Source organism: Diplotaxodon limnothrissa, linkage group LG16, assembly GCF_057381915.1.
Source record: "Diplotaxodon limnothrissa isolate DT_005_m linkage group LG16, D_limnothrissa_male_GT1.1, whole genome shotgun sequence".
Lineage (NCBI taxonomy): Eukaryota > Metazoa > Chordata > Actinopteri > Cichliformes > Cichlidae > Diplotaxodon > Diplotaxodon limnothrissa.
In genome coordinates this window covers 21509885-21530949 of record NC_140611.1, presented here as the reverse complement: position 1 = coordinate 21530949, position 21065 = coordinate 21509885, and the positions used below count along the sequence as shown (strand labels likewise).

Below are 21065 nucleotides of genomic sequence, written 5' to 3'. Positions count from 1 at the left end.
CTCCATTAGGCAACAGCAAATTGATTATGACTGGTTAAGCCAAACACACATTTATTAAATTTGAATTATAGCTTTAGACTGTTTAAATATGTTTATTTAAAACTAAATTTGGGATTTAAAACCGCTGAATTCTTTCATATACTGCGTTAAACCTGAATTGTAAATAAATGTCTCCCGTCCAAAGTTTCCACACGTTTACCCAGCGAGCTAAACGAAATTCACGCTGATGCCAAGTGGAATTTGAGTAATGAGGAGTGCTTGGGTGCACAGAGCATTCATTTTCTGTATTGCAATGAGATCTTTACTTACATCTTCAAAGCAGGGCTTTCCCCTTTTTACAGTCATATAAAATGTAATAAGTCTGAATTAGTCAGGATGCAGCAGGTTTCAAATGAATGCAAGTGTTGTCTTGCTTCCAGACAAAGTGATGTAACCCAGCCACATTTCAGATCTTTGCCACAGATTAGTGAACTCTGATGGCATCCCGTGTTACTACTGGGACATTTTAAATAGCCGTGTTGTATTGCAGATGGCATTTGTTAAAGTCACGGACAGTTGTTTTGTAGTTCTTCAGGGATTACAGGATTGTGAGTGTAACACTGTGTCTACAGTGCATCTGATTTATATCAGATATTGTTTGTTGGCAAGGCAGCAGGTTTTACGGTTATGCCTTCATTGGCCTTGAGCTAAGTGTCTTTAGATGTATATCGTGAAACATATACAAGGAATAAACTGTTCTCTACTGGAGTACTCGCCATGTTCTGCCAAATCCTAGAAATGGTACAAAGTACAAAACGTATTAGTGTGTTTCCTGGTGTGTTGACCTGTCCTGTCAATCCTTTGTCATGCCGTAGCTCCCCGAGGCATTTTGAAAGGCTTTCAGACCAGGTGGGATTCTGCTGCAGGAATGGAAGCTGACCTCCAATCAGGCCAATCACTGCGAGAATGTTGATAGATTGATGAGAGCTGCCACGGCTTTGATGAAGTCCCGACCATTCTGTCATGCCGCTGTTATTTATATAGTTCGGTCATATCATCTGAATGCAATTTCACACTACTATACTTTGTTAGGGCAATTTGTAAAAGCTGACTGCTTATTTATATTTCATGGCCAGCATCAGCTGGTTTGGAGAACCGATGTGTCCGATTGTGTTTTTTAGAGTGGATTAAATGTGTTTCAGGTGGGAGAGGGCAGGAGAGAGGAAAGCCAACTGGGTTGTGGCATGAATCATTTTCTCATTACAGAAAGACCGTTCCCCTTCTGGTCTGTCATCTGGCATGTAGCCCTGCCTGTCCTCCTGCACCAGGCTGACATCGGCCGACAGCAGTAGGCTGGGTCGCTGCACATACGGACTCATACGGTTCAGATCCAGCTTTACGCTGGACACATGCATATTAGTAGGAGTACTGGCATTCTAAGTGTGGACCGTGCAGCCAGAGTGAGCAGCATGTGTTTGTTAACCCTTGACCTGTACTCTCAGTCCTGCCGAACGCTGTCATAGAAATGACACGACACCTGTCATAACACCTCACGACAGATTGTTAATAGGGGACTAATTACTTTGCACAGTGCCATGCGTGTTCCCCTCCTCAGCTGTGGAGGTGAAAGGTATCTTGGGTTGTAATACTTTTTACCTGAAAAGTGCCTTGGACCAAGATTTGCCATATCCAAGAACTAGAGGTCCAGTTTGTTTCCATCTCTAAGTGTTAACAGATGTATTTAGAATCAACACCAACTCACAGTTTTGTTTCTGTGTCTGCGTTGTTGCTATGTCTTCAGATCCATCTGCCCCTCCCAGCCCGAGCAGTCTGTGTGTCACCAACGTGACTCTGGGCGAGGAAGGCCTGGTGACAGTTCGTCTCAACTGGACATTGCCAGAGGAGCCCGATATCCCCATACATCACTACAAAGTGTTCTGGAGCTGGACCGTGCCCACCAAGTCCATGGTGCCATCCAAGAAGAAAAGGAGAAAGACCACCAATGGGGTAATCTCCTCACTCTGTCTGAGTGATGTGTTCTTTTTCTTTCTTTCCTTTATCCGGTCTCTAAGACTACGAGGGCTCTTCCAAGATTATTTCAGCATCTTTTCTCCCAGTTTCGGTACAACTCTGTAAATATGCTTGGGCCCGCAGTGGGGGAAAAGATAAACATGGAATCGGAATGATATTTATTTATATGTGTAGGGAAGATCACTTATCCTCAGAGTGATACAATAAGTTCTTGATTGTTTTAATTCCTTACGCTGATGAAAGAACCCTTAAACACAGATTTAAGATTTGAGAGAAAGCACATTTAGTGTGATGGATAGCCTTGTTTAAAGCAATAAATCACAATTTCAAGGTGTGTGTATGTGCTTCTTATATCGATGTTTGTACATTTCATTTTCTGCTGCTCATTATTTGATTGTGTAATGTAGTTATTTTAAAAATCTGTTTTCTTACACACGTTTTAGCTGTTAAATCCAGCTGCATTCAAAATTCTTAACTTATTACTTTCTTTTCAATCATTGCAAAGTATATTTAAGACATTCTTTAATAATGACATGAATAGCATATTTAGAACGAATTGTGCTGATCCTCTTTATTAATGCCTTTGTTATTCTTTGGAGCAGTTTATTTTGCATGCTAGAACATTTTGCTCTCAGCTGTTTGTAGCAGCCAGAAACAAGAGTTTCTTTGGCATCTTTTTAAGCGTAGACATTACACATAAATCACATGACCAAGATCACTGGCTGCTCTCAAAAATGGAGTACTTGTTTGAGCTTTTACACAATATATCCATTAGCATCTGACCTGATATGGTATAGATGTGGCTCAGGAGGATGTCATTAAGAGACTCTGCCAAAAGCTCGGATAGTCCAGACCTGCCTTCATAGAGTCTTCTCCTGAATTAATTTTTGAAATGCATACCAGATGTGCCACAAAGGAGATAGAGGTGGTAGACACCGGACACCTATTGACACATGTACTACTGGTTTCCACTTTGGCACCTCAGGGCTTTGAAAGCAGCCTGCTGGCAGAGGAATGTCAAAACACCCACAGTCAATAACAAGAACTCATCAAGTTCATGCTGATGGAGGAATGCTAGAAGCCAAACACAGTGAAGAAGCCCTGGGAGGCTCTGATAACATGGCTCTGTCTTAAGGCCCTAAAGGCTATCTCCTCACCACCATCCCCTTTTTCAGCTCCACATGTGTTCTTAATAAGTAGGGCTTTCCCACAGGCCTGTGTTGTCTGGCATTGAGCTGGGCTGGAGCTGTGGCTGGTACAGTGACTTTAAATATAAGCTCATGTGACAGTGTGGTTACATACAAATGGCAAAAGCCAAGTGGGTTTTTTTTTTGTTGTTGTTTTTACAGGCTCAAAACTGGGTAGATCTGGAGGGACTGGAACAAAACAGCAGTTACACTGTGGAGCTGCAGGCTGTCACATACTGGGGGCAGGTGCGTCTGAAGAGCTCCAAGGCCTCCCTTCACTTCAGTACCAGTCAGAATAATGACTCAGGTAAACATTATTATCCTATTCTTTACCCTTGCTAGACGCGTGGCTTCGGGAATGACAGACAGAATGTCAGTCGGTTGATGAAATTCTGAACAGACATAAGTCACATCGTGAAAATCCAAATAACTGATTCTGCCTTGATTCTCGTGACTCTGTGAGCCTGATTAATTTTGGTGCCTGAATCCCTGTCAAATGTTATCAAGCATTTAATCTGCACCCAACTGATTTTTAAATGCTAAACAGCACATTATTTTTGCACATTTTAGCGCGTAAAGGGGCGTTAACATTTAACTCAAACTACCAGTGTGCCTGAGTGTAGCCCCGCAGATCTGCTAGCATGGTTGGCATAAATCATGAATTCATTTAAAGCACGTTTATGAGATGGTCCTAAAGGAAGAGCAGCTAACAGAGAAAAATGGCTAAATTAAAAACCTGCTGTATATATTAAAAAAAAAAATTGTAACAGATTCACAATTATAGAATTGAAACAACAGAATTCTGCTAATGCACATTTTTCCAAGATTGCACCCAAAAACTACAACCCATGATAGAAGTATAGTTATCAATATGGAAATTTGCACGTGTGCATAAGAAGCAGTTGGTGTGGTGGTAGATATCAGATGGCTCATATGATGCATGAAATCAAATGTGTAGTAATTGGCTTGTGGTGCATGGCATCATAATTGCTTACATAAAATATTTTTTCCCCATAACTTTTGTAATAAATTTACACTGAAAAGAAAAAAGAATCTTACATTATTTGGGGGTCAGCACAGACAGTGAGCACTGTTGCTTCTTAGCAAGAAATTCCTGGGTTTGAATCCACCATCTGGATGGGGACCTTTCTGTGGGGAGTTTGTATGCTCTACCCATTTTTGTCTGGGTTTTCTCCCACAGTCCAGAGACATGTAATTAGTGGGGTTGGGTTAACTGGTGATTCTTAGTTGCCCATAGGTATGAAGGTGAGCTTGAATGGTTTTCTGTCTCTAAGCTGGCGACCTGTCCAGAGTGTACCCTGCCTCTCACCTTATGCTAGTTGGGATAAACTTAAGCCTCCCTGCAACCCTGAATTGGATAAGCAGAAGAGGATGGATGGATGGAAGGGTGGAAGGATATTATTCTGATGCCTTCTGTTGAAAACAATGAAAACTGGAAAAACAAAACATGAAAGTTGCATTTTTGGAATTAAACTCCTGAGAGTCCAATATTAACCAGAAGTTACAGAACTGGAACTTTTATTTTAATCATAATCTTTATGTTTAGCCAAAGCTCCTTTGAAACTGACACAACTGAGGTTAGGCACTCACTGTTGATGCACAAACAGGGCCACCGCTACCTGAAATCAAAAGAAACTTGGATGAAGCTGCAGCTGTCTAATTGCTGAGCCATATGGGATTTGAGAAAACCATTTTAGCTGAATCCAGTTTTCTTTTTTGTTTGTTTGCTTTTCATGATAGCTGAATTTTCCTAATTTGAGGTAAACAATCATCATGAGATTTGCAACGAAAAAAGCTGGAAAAGCTAAGATACACTGACAGCACATCTGCAATCATTTGGAGTTCTTGAACTCTTGGGAAGCGTAGGCCAAGCCTCAAAGGTGTGTGTGTGTGTGTGTGTGTGTGTGTGTGAGTGTTTTTCTTTTTTTCAAATGTACACGAGGTTCTAAAATGAATTGAATTGCCAACCTGCTTCTTTGTGTACAAATCAAGTTACAGCACATTTGTGCATGAAGAACATGTTGTTCACTGGCGTAATCTTACAAAGAAATAATAGTGTTTCTGTTACCATGCTGGACTGTTTTCTGCAACATAGTCACTTTCATGTCTTAGCTAAGAAACATTTCTCATTTCTCATCCCAGCAAAATCTGTGCTCAAGTCAAAGAAGGAGGAGATATCCCCTCTTGGTTCGACCCTGGCCAAACGCCCTTCTGGCCCTCTAGAAGTAGGCACGCCCTTTTACCAGGACGGCCAGCTGCAGGTCCGTGTCTACTGGAAGAAGAGAGGAGGTGAGCTCCCTACTGTAGTGATTTATGGCTTCGTTAGAATCTAATTAGCACCCCATCATGCCCATCAATCACTATGACTCATGTGTACCATAATAAAATGTTATGACTGATTCCCACTTACTCAAACAATCGAAATTTGCTTCTTTTTTTTTATGAATGTGGTATCAGATGGTGTAAATGAAACAATGTGTCTTTGTGAGAGCTGTGTAATGTGAGTGCTGGGCAAAAACCGCACACGGACGGGTAAAGCAGAGCCACCGTTTAGTAAAGAACAATAAACACACAGAGTCAGAGCTGTGCAATGGGATTTATTGACAGCTGTATTTAATAGATTCTTGCCTTCGCATTAGCGTTGAAGCGGTCGATTTTCTTTTTACGAGACTTGATGTCATAGAAAGCGGGCTTGGTGGTGGATTGAAGCACTGTAACGGGTTAAAAAAAACCTATAGGAATGGCTGTCTCTGCGGCATTCACTCCCAAAAACTTTCTGTTAATACCAGAATGAAAATATGGAAACCTTGAAAGCGATGCTCTCAGGGTAACCTGTCAAGTCCCATTCACTGGTCTATGTTATGTTACTAATATATGTCATCGCCCAAGCCAAACTCCACATCTTGGAGTCAAGAATGCAAACCCTGGCTGAAGGAGAGGCCTGGTGAGACACCAACTGCTGAATCAGAATGAGGGGGGGAGGTTATGGAGTTGGCCCAGAGCTGTTAGCAAGGTTGGCCTGGTCTCAGAGAGCTGAGTGATGCTGACGGGATCAAGCATGCCTGGGGAATCACGGTGTTGCAGAGCAGAGCTAATCCCAGTCCAGCTTCTCTTTCTGTGTCTTGTTTCGTGGGTCCCCGTCCGCAGCGTGTGCATCACTGGCACTCATTAGTCTGAGTGATGACCCTGGCTTGGACTCTGACAACGTGCGCTCCACTACCGTAAACACACAGACATACGGATGGCCTCAGGAGGGCTGAAGAGTCTCTGGACATCTGGCTTGTGTGACAGAGAAAGCGACAGGTTAACTGAACCATGATTAAACTCTCATTCATTGTCTCTGTGATTCAAAACAGCCTAGCCTCTGGGTTGTGTCCAGCAGACGAAAGAGAACCATGTTGTACACGAGCTCAGATAATATATCTGTCTGCCTAACACCCAGACAATAGACGGCAGATCAGCTGTGGCGGGACTTCAGAGGCTGGCTTCCAGTCATGATTTATCGAACGCTGCTGCGGTTCCGTTCTCTACCTGATTTCCATGTCCTATTTCTTGTTTTACATACCACTGCCCTCCTTCAGTCAGACCGGGCTAGGCATATCTTGTTTATGTTCTTTCCCCGATTTCCCGGTTCCCTGTAATTCCTCTCTTCTGCTTCCAAAGAGCTCTGGGGCTTTAAGTGCCAGATCTGTGTCTAAGCCTTCAAAGGACCCCTTTTATCTGCAAACTACAACCCAGGCCCCTACTGAGGGGTGAACATAGCACAACTCAATTATTAATCAGAGATATATTTCATATATTCAAGGGACACAGCTGAATGAATAATAAATCCAGTAACATAAGATGAGGTAGATAAATATTGCTGATGAGGTTGTGCGGGGCTACTGTACAGTAATGAAGTGAATGCTGTTTCGCAGAAGCAGGATTTGGACCACGATGAGCTTTTCAGCAGACAAAAGGGCAGATTTAGGAAGCTGAAAAGTTGTAATTGATAATTGCAAAGACAACAAATGGAGTTCACTCTTTTTCATGTTAGGAAAGAGATACCAATAGTATCTGATCCCAAACAAGGAAATCAGTGATTTCAGCCTGTCAGATTTGCTTCTGATGTCAGATAAATGTTTGATGGCTGCAATGCAATCCTAAGTACAGTTGCTTAAATACTAATTTTTAATCCACTGGAATATGTCATATCCACCACTGGGAGTAAATCGAGTGTTTCTCAAGCATGTGGCAAAAAGTTCAAGAACTGAAAAAACATCAAAATCAGCCATGGTTGCATCTGAGCTACAGCCACTTAGTTACTCATGCTCTTACTGTGCTTGTGTGGGTTTCCTTTGGGTACCCTGGCTTCCTCTCACAGTTTAAAGACGTGCATGTTAGGTAATTGGTGATTTTTAAATTGGCCGTGGTTATGAGGTAGATGAAGTGCTCAAAGTGGACAGAATGACACACCGGATGAATATCTGCTTAAATGTGGCTTATGCTCTGAAGCACTTTGAGTGGTCATTAAGCCAGAAAAGTGCTAAATAAATGGCAGTCCATACGTGCTGTAATAATACACCCATAGTTTTTTGTAATGTTTTTTTTAATGCACAACTTCCCTTTCTTTTATATACACATCATAATTAAATTATATTAAAAAAAATAACTGACTACTGAGTAATTTCTCTGTTACATTCTCTATTCTCCTCCTTTCTTTGTTTCAGACTCCTCTGTGAGTCGCTACCATGTCCAGTGGATGCCAGAGTACTGTAGCCACAACGAGACCCAAGGACCACAGAAGTCCGTCACGCAGGTCAGTCCCCAGAAGCTGTTACGCACCACTTCCAGCTGGGGGTCCTTTCTCGTAGGGCAGCGCATTAGAGAAGTGGCGTGGTCAGAAGCTTTGTGCTAAGCAAAGCATGTGCCTTTGTTTGATGCTCAGGAAGAATAGCTCCACTAAGGAAAACAACTGCGCCGAGTGAATCAGGAGCCCTGTTGTGTTAGATTTGCACCAGGCAAACCAGTGGCTGTTGTTTTGAATATTATGAGTCAGTCGTGTGGTCACGCATGCGGTGTGTTGGCCAGTAACTTTTATTTACTTAAACAATGTTTCCCAGAATTCAGCAGCCCCAGCCGTGCGGCTGTGTGGGGCTTTGTTTTAGGATGCAGTGTTGTCTGTGTTGGAGAGCTTGACACAGAGAGGGTTAACTGTTTGTGCTCAGGCTGATACGTGATGGCAGAGGCCTGGTAATCAACGCATTCTTTAGAAACCAGCACCGTGGTTGCTAGGAAATACATTTCCATTTTCTATAGATCACCAGGAAGGGTTGCAGCCTTGTGCTTTTATGTGAGCACAGTGCCTCATTCACTTTTAATCAAAGCTGTTACATATCAGTGAGAATATATATTATATATATATACACACACCCTTTCCCTAAGGGCTGTCTATTAATGGAGGCCCTGTTCTATTACTGAAAGTCTAAATCCACTACTCACCGGGGGTTTTTGTTTCACAGAGAGCTGAGAAAAGCTTTTCTCATTCAGATCAATAGATGATTAAACTTAGAAATTAGTGTCAGTGTTACATGGCTCCAAAGAGCCCATTAACGTGGATTTACAGGCATCTCAAATTAGGCATGAATTCGCTTTGATCGCTGCTTCTTGTTGAGGTTCTTGTGTTTATGCTGTGCCACATTTGGAAGCTATGAAAAAATCATTTCTATTACAGTTTGAATAGGAGAATAGTAGCCTAACCCCTACCATGTGAGAGTTCAAAGTAGTCCTCCAGTACGGTACGTGTTCCTGGGGCCTGAGTGGGAACGTGATCTGCGCTGTGTATTTAATTATCTCCCAAGCTCCATGGGACCTGACCTGGGTGACATGTCAAAGTCATCAGAACTGAGTAATGTGTTTCTTTGCACAGGAGAACTACATCAACCTCCCAGGCCTGCTGTTCTCCTGCAAGTACAAAGTCACTGTTCACATGCTGAAGTCCAAGAGGCGCTCGAAGGACGAGAGCACCACTTTCCTCACCCCATCCTGCGCTACCATCCGGAGCAAGACTCACAAACACATCCCCTGCCCAGGAGAGGGAGGTGAGTAGTCTGCTGTTTGGGGGATTTTAAAACCGACCGCATTAGTGGAGACAATACAAAAACATTTGTTAGAATATCATTATTATTATCATGATGATGAGAAAAATCTCTATAGACTTAAAATATAGGTTTAACACGTTCAGGATAAATAGTTTCTCACATAACCTTTCTTACAAAACCAGAGTAGCTGTATTTCTTTGTTAATTTGTCAGCCTTCACGGATGTTTCCCAAAAATGTTTCTATAATAATGACACCAACTTTGTCCTAACAGCTTCAGGGCTTCCGAAAGTTCTTGCTAAACCTGAGAACCTGACGGCTTCCTTCACGACCAATGAGGGAAACATCACCGGCAATTTCCACTGGCGCGTCTCTAGGTTGGCTCCCCATCAGCGAATCACGGGCTTCCAGGTCACCTGGGCTGAAATCACAACTGAAAGCCGGCAAAACAGCCTGCCCAACAGCATCATCTCCCAGTCCCAGATCCTGCCACCAGTAAGTCTGTTTTTACTGAAGCAGAATTGGAGTTTAGCTAAAGTTTTGAATGTTAATATGGTTTTTATGAAACCACAGGAGATCATGTTGTGACAAGACTATTAGTGTGTGCAACAGGAAAAGAAATGTATCTGTCAGATGTGACCGTGATTTGAGGATAACGCTGTTGTGGCTTCTTTGCATGAATCGTTTGATAAGCGGTAGTATGTAGACAGACACGGGGATAGATCTGGGGAAGTTTTTTGTCCTGCTGGAAGTTCTCCTCCTCTGCGCATTCATCTCCCTTCACGTCTGCCTCTTTCATCCTCTGTGAAAGCTCTGAAAAAGCTGCTCTTTGACATAATCTGTTCCATCAACAACACGTTCCGCCTATCTGCACCTCCCAGCTTCTAGAGCTTGTCTATAAATAAAACCACCCACCGCACACTTTATCAACCTGGCAGTGAAAAGAGAGACAGACAGCCTTATGAAAACAAAGTCTTTGTTTTTGTCTGTGACTTGTGCAAAGACGGCTACACTCCCCTCTTTTGCGGCCCATTCACATTAAAGTCCTGTCAGAATCAAAGGCGTGTTCTGTTGCATTTCATCTGATTGCATGTCGTCTCCTGCTCCCCTCCTTCGTTTTGCAGGATCATAACTTGCTTGTAGTGTCCAACCTGCGGCCGTCCACCTACTACAGACTGGAGGTGCAGGTTATAACAACTGGAGGAGAAGGTCCTGCCACGGTTAAGACCTTTCAGACCCCGAGCATACTGCCTGTCATACAACATCGTAAGTAGCAAGTCACTGTCAGCTTCCATAATTTATGAGCTGCACCTCAATTTGCTCAGTTGAAATGATAATGCCAGCGATTCAACATTTGAAATTCATATTGAGACTCTTTTGTTTGGTGTCTGTTACTGTTCAGTCCTAATAGCATACTGTAGATCTTCTATTTGTAGCTGCTTAAACCATGGCGCTAAACAGTTATGTTTTGTCTTTGCAGTAAATATATGACTATATATGGTATTAATGCCTAATATAATGTGAAGTAATGAATCTACCTATTTTCCTCTGCTGATTGTGTAAATCAGCATGTTTTTGCTGTTACTGAAAGTAAAATGTAAATGTTAAGGTGTTGTGTCAACAGTGGCGTTGTCATAGCTACATGAAAAGCAATGTAGGTGTAATATACACATATACGCATCTCATTATTAGGGCTGTTACAATATCAGGTTTTCCCATCATAAATGCTATGGCCACAAGAGTTTAAGATAATAGTATTATTGAAAAGTCACATTAATCTTCAACTTTTATTTTTTATTGTAGGAATGCCACTATATCAGAAATGTAGTAGTCAGTACCAATATAAGTAAAACTACATGATTCTCAATAATCGGCTTCAATATCAGAACAAAATTATCAATCAGTCAAATCAATTATATAAAAAAGAGCATTTACCGAAAAAAAAGCAAACAAATAAAAAGAAAATTAAGTAAACAACACAATGTTAAACTGTACATATAGGGACGTGCCAGCACAAATCCCTATCTTTCTTAGGGCATGTGCAAGATCAGCCTTTTATGCGCCTCCAATAAACCACCAAGCAGCCAGCAGAGTTACAACCGTCAAAGTAATTCAGAGAGGCACCAAGCCTCAGTGCTCATCTAGGAAAATCAAGGTGGCTAAAGGCTGACCTGCCTAAACATAAAAAAAATTTGAAACTATAGGTGATTAGCAACTGTAATATTACTGAACAGTAATTACATTACATATGTTGCAATAGGGGAAGCTGTAGTTAAACACCAGGTTTCATATAAGTGGCAAAAAGAAGCGCATTGCTACTCCCTGAAAAACCAATTCAAAGTGATTCAATCTGAAGTCGTATCTGACAGTTCTTTGAATCTGTGTGTTTTTTGAAGGACCAAGGCTGCGGCAGCACCACTCTCATCACCAGAAGCCGTCGGTAGAGAGACACTGAGTTTGAAGTCGAGGCAAACCCAGTAGGAAGAAGTACCAGTGGCTCTCTGCTCCTGTCTGTCAAAGAAGGAATGTGTGGAACCAAACAGAAACACAGCGCACCAGACCATGAACTGACCCCCCCTTCTTGTGAAATATGGGTCTATCTCCTCCAGGCTCCACAACACGTCAGCTATTCCTTCATAACCCCTCTCTCTTGACTTCCAAGTAACCGGAAGGGGTTTATCTATAGAGTGAAATTTATATTTTGAGGTCTCATATTCCGCGTTGGTTAGTACACAGCTCCCCAACTTATCCCATAAGGAGTTCATGTAATAAGTAAAACTAGATCCAGGAACCCCAGAATTGGTGATGAAGCAGTCATTGTAGACAACAATGACTGATTTAGATTTGGCTATTACACGGTTGAAATAAACAAAATAATTTGGGAACATGTTTGAAGATGATGGAATATTCGATAGGAAATGCAATAAATGTAAAACAATTAATGAAGAAAGAAAAGTAGAAATTAAAGTATTTATTTTGTGTTATCAGTTAAAGAGGCTCTTTGGCACACAGTCAGTACTGATGGTCAATGTAACTAAAGTCATCGTTGTCTAACCCAGAATATTTCGCGTAGTACGTTGCATGTAGTACATTTGATTTTAGAACTGTAAATGATTTACTTGCTTCAAATTGAAAGCTTGTAATGGTTTTGCATGACAGCCGTTAGCATTCTGTTGGCATGAAATGTCTGTGTTACCTCTTTTCAATATGTTAGCAATATTTCATTAACAGATTAACAAAGAATTATATTGGAAGTAATATGTAATGTTTATTAATGAAATTATAACTTGTGTGGAAATGATGAATTGTACATGTTCTTGGCTGTAGAAATATTTGTCGTGACAGTCAGTGAATGTCTATATTTATTTATGTGTGTATTACAAAGTTTGGTTTGGATGTGTGTGAATGTGTATGTTTTGTGTGTTTTAGCCTCATTTTTTTTTTCTTTTCTTTTTTTTTTTTTTTTGGGAACTGGCAAAAAAAAGAAAAATCTTGTAAAGACATTTTGTAAAAATGGAAATGTAAATACGGTCTTATGTTACATGTTATTTTTCCATGGTAGAAACTGTACAAACTGCTAAGTAATAAAATAATCCTTAACCTGTGCCCTCTTTGCTGTTTGCTTTAATTGAAGCTGCTAAGAGAAGTAAATAGACCTGCTTCCCCTTCCAATACTCGAGTATTTGGCAATTACTGTTGCTTATTTTGGCTGTAAACTCCATCGTGGCAGGCTCTGTGTACAACATATTCACTGATCGGTCCAGGAGCCTGAGACACGTGCTCTCTAAGTCTAAATAAACAGGTCATCTAGCTCAGCAGCTCAGCCTGAGTGAATTTGCCATTGCCGAGGTTGGTCAACATAATACGCTGCTTCTCTGAGCTCTTGTGTGTTTGAAAAGCGTTAAACGCCTCTTCTGCTCAGCAGCCTTTCCACCATCATAAAATGAGAAGTGGGAATGTTTACAAGAAATTAAAGCGTGCGACACAGTTGAGCCTAATGTACTGTACACGCATGGAGGGTGTGATTTCTGTGCGTGTGAAAACCTCATGCTGAGTTATTTGTGTATGTTGGATGAAAGCCTTGTGAATGAATTTTCGATAATCCTAAATGCTAAACGGTGTTTAATAGTTAAAGTGTGTAGAAGTACTTTAAGTTTAAAAAAAAAATGCATTTTATCATATCTTTCCAGGCCTGGAGGCATGCATTGTATTCTACTCAAATTAGTCTCAGTGATTTCTCACTTTTTAAACTTACAATGAACCATTATTGCATTAAGTGCATCTTCACTAGGTAGTGGTTCGGTCTCCTTAATGTCCTTTTCACAGAGACTCAAAACATTCAAACCACAGGATTTGTTTGACATGTAAAATGTGATGGTTTGGAAAAGGGCAACTTCTTATCAGTTATGTTGTTCCCATTATAAAAATCAGAGACTAAAAAAAACCAACCCCCAGAAATGTGTACAAAAAATTAAATGCAGGCTAATTGGACTCTGTATCATGTTCTGTTATTATATTTCTGAAACTCATACAATCTGTTGGAGGGGCAGAGACAGGGTGCATGCTAGACAGTTACAGAGCTAACAGAAAGAGACAGACAGACATTTACAGCTACAGCCAATCCAGAAACACCAATCAACCTAAACGATGTGTGTCTTTGAGAGGAAACTGGAATACCTGCTTAGCACCTCAGAAAGGCTCAACCCTGGATTCAAACCCAGGATCTTCTCCCTTTGAGGTGACAGTACTCGACAATTCAAAGCATTTTAAACACAATTTTCTATTAATATATAAATAGTCCTTTAAGGAAGTATGTGCCCTGTTCTTTAGGACTCTCTCCTTGAAAAAACAATAAAAAAGTGCCTTATTTTAAAAAACGTATTGCGGCTTCATTCATCTTTTATATATACTCAGTGTCGACTGGTAAAACACAACCTTATGAGTTGTGCACGCCTTCAAGGCTGCTACTGGCAGCTTAGATTCCCAAATTTGCTGTTGCAATTAATCAGTGTGATTAATTGTTATCGCAAACGCGAGCTTATTAATGCAAATGTGGCTATTATACACTGGAGAGCTTGTGTCTGTATAAAGAGGTTGCGGTGTTTGCATATTTGTGTTTGCTTGTGCTTGTTTTTCTAAGTGTGGGTTTGTAAAGGGATGATGCCGTCCAGATGTTCAAATCTCTGGATGGAAGTCGATTCTCATCATCATTTTCCACAGCAAACAGCAATTTATTCCGAGCCCTTGTGTTCACACGTTCGGCCTCTTCAGTCAGTCAGTGCTTCACCACTCACTTCTCAGGGATGTTGTTTATGTACAGTTCTATTATGTCGAAGGAGATTAGTTTCTTGGTCTGTGCACACTAATCCCTCTCTCTTTTCTAGGAGCCGGGCCAGTGTTTAGCGAAGGCTCCTTTCTGTGCGAGCCAGCCCAGCCTCTCTCTCTTTCAGCCTGTCACAGTCTCTCTCTACACACACAAAATACCATGGCCCTCAAGTGTGAAAACCTCAAAACAATAGGGCCTCCAGCCTCCTTTGAGGCATGTTGCAAGATGTCCAAGTCTCAGAGGACATAAAAGAAATGGGGAAAAAAAATGCAACAACTAAATAATAGGCCGGTCGTTAGTACCAAAGCTTTGTCTCTGATGGTAAAAGGCCAACGAGGGCTCATACACTTTGCATGACATTGCATCTTTATTGTAAAAATCAGGCAGGGAAAATTTGGGAAATATTGCTTTCAAATGTAAACGCGCAATTATATTTATTTGCCTCTGTGGATAATCCCACGGAGTTAAATATTTGCCCATCTTCTGGTTGACATTAGGGACTTTTTTTTTAAATAGGATTGAGAATATCACAGTGAGTCCTTTCAGAGGAGCACAAAGATAGGCTGTTTCTCCCACACATTTCCTCTGACCTCTCGGCACCCGTTCTGCAGATTAACATTGCAATGAGCCATGCATCGCTATTTATCGATCTAAGCAGCTTTTATGGGTCATTCCACGATACTTGACAGAGCGACTGTAACACTACTCCCTAAAGGATGGATGGAATTTAGTTTTAGATGATAGGTACAATCCTAGCGTGACTTTGAAGTATGAGGCAAAAAAAAATAAAATTGATGGACTTCACTTTCCCTTTTGAGATCACACCGATCGTAACCTGAACAATTTGAAAGCTCCAAATTTCGCTCTCATGCGAGTTTCGGGTCAGTGAGATCATCGAGCAGAGACAAGCGCTCCCTCCAGATTACTTCCACCTGGACTTTTGTGCTGCTACTCCATCAATATGATGAGATGGAATATATTGTCTGTGAGACTGATGAAAAATAACCAGAGTGTTTTCCCCCTCTATTAGGAAAAGCAATGTTGCTTTAATGCTGTGGTATGGTGAGAAATCTGACCTTGCCCTGGGCAGTGGCATGTTTCTGGTTAGGCTCTGGTGAGTGGGACCAGGCAGGGGACACATGAAAGGATCTCTCTGTCAGGCCGCAAAGATGTTCAGTCTGAGTCTAATGAAGACCAGAACACATATCCAGATCGGAGAACATGCATGCCACACACTATACAAACACCAGGGCTACAACACTGTTGACAGCCACGGTCTTCTTTCCCTGTTCTTTAAAGGTGGACAAAGTGAAAAGCATGTCTGTTCTGTGATTAAAAGGCAGCAGGACACTGAAGCAAAACTGCCACATCCAAAGACAGACAGACAATATTTTTCTCCCTCCCTTTTTTTCTTTTCCTCTGCGGCTCTACAGGGAACTTGATTTCCTGGATTCAGTGCCTGGAAAATGCTTCTTCACAGTATATTTTGGATTCAATTTGTTGAGCTGGGGTTGTACAAAGGTGCAGAACTGTTTTTATTGTGAGGTACTTCTGTGCTATCAGTTGTGAAACAATGCAAAAGCTCTCCAATAGCCTCAACAGTGTAATGTTCATATTTGTCGACACTTTGGCAGAAAGATGTTGATTTAGGGTCATTTGGTGGTATTTGCAGCAGAGATACAGTATGTTGGACTGCTAGAAAAAGATTTGTGAACAGATTAAATGACATCACTATCACTGACCTGTTATTTTAATTATGGTAGTAACTACATAATTTAATGTATTCTTCTGGAGGTAGTAAAAGTGATCCACAACAATTTAAGTATAACCCCCGCACACTCTTTCTTAACCCTGATACATTTACTAAATCACAATATGTCCACATACATGTAAGTGTGGACATTGTGACACATACACACACACAGAGACACTACATGTTACAAATACTACTGCACAATATGAGATAGATATACTGAAACAAAAATTATACAACGTTTTTATAAGATGTTATAGGTGCATAAATGTTACATGTTGGTCATTTTAGCCCGTTGCTAGGAGGTTGCTAGGCAACATGATGACGTAATATATGATAAAGACAGCAGCCATCAGGGGCCATCAAAGTATAGCAGTACATCACAATGTATTTTACAATCTGATTATACTACTGATTGAGGTAACACAAGACTACAATATAGAGATATTAAAATATGAAATATAAATCTGAAGTGTGAACCGATGATCCTGACAATAAATTAACACGCCGCATAAATCACATGTCTATCATCTCTATCATCTGTGGGCATAAAATTATGGACACTCAAAAAATCTGGTTCTTTGCAGTTTGGGTCAAAGGTAAGCGAGAGGTCCGATATGTTTGTGTTTACAAAGAAAACCAGAAGAATCGTTATCTAGATGCTTATTTCCAAACCAAACATCATTCTCTGCAGGCGTACAAAGTGAAGAGATCAAGCAAGAGTATCATCCATCTGGGTAAGAGCTGTTTAAAATCCCCCCTGATTAGTGCTAATCCCCTTGATGCGCCTTCCTGAGAATAAACACATACTGACCCAAGTGACCCATTCCTAATTAATGAAGTTAGGAAGTTTGCTATGCAATCATCAATACACTGTGGCCAATCCTGCGCTAAGGGAGCTCGCACTAAAGCTAACTTTGCTATATGATGATATATTTAAAGGTAATAACTCAAATTACAACAGCTGACATTTTAAATTGGGATCAATGGCTGGTGTCAGCTTTTCACCATATAATACACCCCCAGGCATGACTAGCAAAGAGGGGAAACTTTCTGTCTTGTCTTCTTTTCTCCTATGAAGCCTTTGTGTAGGGTCGCCTCAGAGGCGAAGCGCAGTTCACAGGTCAGCCGTACCCAGGAGGATGGACGGCAGTGTGAGGGCAGGACCCAGGCTCGAGGACAAGGAAAGGGTCAGGGGTTGAGTTCAGAGGGAATCCACACAGAGGATGTTGAAACAGATATTGTTGGGGGGCAGAGCTTCCTCCACTTTTCCCACTGGGTTGCCACAAAGACAAGGCGGGCACAGAGAGACACACATACAAACGATCCAAAGGTGTTAATGATAGAGCACATGTGCTCTTCAAAGTGCGTTACAGTAAAAGAAGAAATTATGACAGACATCACTTGTAGTCTAAACACGGCGCTTCAGTGCCTCTGTGTCTTCAATGTCTCAAAATAAACTCGGGTGACAGAACAAAAGAGCAGTGAAAATATGTTTTGAGGGGGTGGTTCACACATTAAAATCAACACATTTCATTTGCCTCTTTTTAGAAAAAATAAAACCAAAATATTGAAAAGCTAAGTAAAATGTAAAGAAAAGGTGAATGAAATGAAAATAACGCAAAGACAATATATAAACTGTTGAAACAGGTATTTATAAATCTATTTACTTCTTTCTTAAGGTCATGATTTTTAGTTTAAGTGTTAAGTTTTTAATGAAACGCATTTCAAAATAGCAAAAAAAGACACAAAACAAAAACCTGGTGGAACATCTCACAGCTAATACGGTTAATTAGCAAAACAACCTGATATATATATAAAAAAAGAGTCCCAGGGAGCAAGAGGTTTTCAGAAGCAAAGATGAGGTCCAAGCCTATTAAATGGTAAATGGCCTGTATTTATATAGCGCTTTACTAGTCCCTAAGGACCCCAAAGCGCTTTACATATCCAGTCATCCACCCATTCACACACACATTCACACACTGGTGATGGCAAGCTACATTGTAGCCACAGCCACCCTGGGGCGCACTGACAGAGGCGAGGCTGCCGGACACTGGCGCCACCGGGCCCTCTGACCACCACCAGTAGGCAACGGGTGAAGTGTCTTGCCCAAGGACACAACGACCGAGACTGTCCAAGCCGGGGCTCGAACCGGCAACCTTCCGATTACAAGGCGACCTCCCAACTCTTGAGCCACGATCGCCCCCATTAAAAGTAATGATTGCCAATGGAAAAGTGAAGATTTCTCGTTTGAGGTGCACGGTATGGTTAAAAGATACCGAGAATCAAGAATTCCCTAAGTGCAAGAAACAAATCTGAACAGCAAGTCTTTAAACCCGCAGATGGTGCTTTAGTATAAAAAGAAACCCAGTTCTATCACTGTAAATCACTACATGACCTCAGAAACACATCTGTCATGTGAACATCATTTTCACCACATCCACAAATGGAAGTCAGAACCTTTCTATGCAAAAAATATCCTCTGTTTGTTCTTTCTTTCTTTCTTTCTTTCTTTCTTTCTTTCTTTCTTTCTTTTTCTTTAAGAAATCATGGACACCATGTTTTTAAAGCAAATGACAAAAGACACCACCCAGGTTGTTATCAGCACACATTTCAAAAGCTAGAATTTGTGATGGTACGGGGTGCATTAGTGAACACAGCATGAGTAACTTGCACATCTGTGAACCACCATTGATACAGGTTAGGAGCAACATATGCCAAGCAGACATCTTCTTCAAGGAAAGCTGCATTTATTCCAGCTAAGGAAATATTTCTTCTTCGAAAATCTCATTCAATATACATCAAGATAGATTCACTGGCCACTTGATTAGGGACACCTGTTCAACTGCTTGTTAATGCAACTATCTAATCAGCCAGTCGCATGCCAGCAATTCCATCAATGTTGGCATGTAGACATGGTCAAGATGACCTGCTGAAGTTCAAAGCAAATATCAGAATGGGGAAGAAAGGTGATTTAAGGGACTTTGAACATGTTATGGTTGTTGGTGCCAGATGGGCTTACTGGAGTATTTCAGAAACTGCTGATCTGGTGGGATTTTCTCACAAAACCATCTTTAGGGTTTACAGAAAATGTCCAGTAAGCTGCAGGTGAAAAGACCTTGTTGGTGACAGAGGTCAAAGAAGAATGTCCAGACTGCTTTGAGTGTATAGAAAGGCAACAGTAAGTCAAATAACCACTCATTGAAAGCAAGGTACACAGAAAAGCATCTCTGAATGCACAACGTGTCTAACATTGAGGCCGATGGGCTTCAGCGCCTGAAGACCACACCAGGTGCCACCCCTGTTAGCTGAGAACAGTACATTATCTCTAGAATTTGCACAGGCTTACCAACATTGGACATGGAAGACAGGAAAGTTTACAGCACCTTGCTGATGCCACAAGGAGTTAGCAGCTATCAGTGGCCAACTCTTTGTGATAGTAGCACTGACATATTTGTCACCAATTCTATTAATTTTTTCTCCCCTGATTAAGTCATAAAAGCAGCATGAGACTGAAAAGGGAGCATGAAACAGATTTTAATAGAACAAATTATATCTGCAGTGACTGGTCATAGAAACAAAAGCTTTTAAACCTCTGAGAACAGCATATTAATTAGCACCTGGAAATTTATTTATTTATTTAGTTATTTTATTTCATTTTTATTGTCTATGAAGATGTCGGTGTCAGTACACCGGGAAAAAACCTTGCACATGGCTCAGCAAACCAGATTGTTTACATAATGAATGTGCAGTATTTCATCCTGTGCGTGTGCTCCAAGGCTAAGCGCTCATTTCCACCCTTGATGATCACAGGCACCATTGATTGTAATGCTGACGAGCAGGCTAATACTGCCCGTGGCGTACAAAGGAATCTGGACATGTTTAAAGTTCTAACTTTCATGTTTTTTCATGCTGGTATGAAGGAGAATGCTGATGTTGGGGGCAGCTGGCTCTCATTAAGAAAACATGATGTCAAACAGAGGGGCTCGCTGGTGAAAGTCAAACGCTCTTCTGCTCCATCGTCGTTGTCATCTTTTGGCATATCCCAAAGACAGACAGACAGACAGATACTCCACCTGGTGAACTTAACACGTCAACACTGGTCAGTAAACTTTTACATACAGACCAGAAAAAAAAGAATAAGGCTGTTAAAAATTTACAGTCTAAAGTATAAAGCTAAAAGTCAGCATGTCTCAATATACAAAATAGTAATTTATGTTCTCCTCAACCTAATAGGTCATGTATTTTTAATTTTGTAATTTTCTTTCACTCTTTATGAGACATTTATAAAACATGCTTGACTAATTGCTTCATAAACATTTTAATACTTAATGAATAAACAATAAACACGTTTCAGCATAGAATCTTTTATCAAAGGTCTCTTAAGTTTTATAGTCCTTTTAGCAAAAGGCCTACTTTATTTTAATCTCTTTACTTATAATAGACCATAGTGTTGTGGTTTGCACAGTTGCCTAGCAGGCAAAAGATCACCAGTTTGTCTCTGGAAGGAGACTCAAATCCCTGTGGGGGTTGTGTCAGGAAGGGCATCCGGCATAAAAACCTCCCAGTTTAAACATACTGAGCTACCTGCTGTGGCAACCTACTGTGTATAAGGGAGCAGCTTAAATGTAATAGAAATTTTTTGTTGATTAGATAAAACATTTTTTATTAGTTGCTTACCCTCTCTTAA

General features: G+C 40.9%; 1 protein-coding gene across 1 annotated transcript in view; it reads left to right on the top strand.

The window, feature by feature from the left end:
* anos1 (anosmin 1) overlaps positions 1 to 11751 on the top strand; it is a 39360-nt gene extending 27609 nt beyond the window's left edge. Inside the window, exons 7-14 of the mRNA XM_085374483.1 lie at positions 1781 to 1986; positions 3360 to 3504; positions 5361 to 5507; positions 7928 to 8016; positions 9127 to 9298; positions 9571 to 9791; positions 10421 to 10562; positions 11693 to 11751. Coding sequence (XP_085230609.1) covers positions 1781 to 1986; positions 3360 to 3504; positions 5361 to 5507; positions 7928 to 8016; positions 9127 to 9298; positions 9571 to 9791; positions 10421 to 10562; positions 11693 to 11751 — 1181 coding nt within the window. The remainder of the gene's footprint in view (positions 1 to 1780; positions 1987 to 3359; positions 3505 to 5360; positions 5508 to 7927; positions 8017 to 9126; positions 9299 to 9570; positions 9792 to 10420; positions 10563 to 11692) is intronic.
* Positions 11752 to 21065: the final 9314 nt, after the last annotated feature.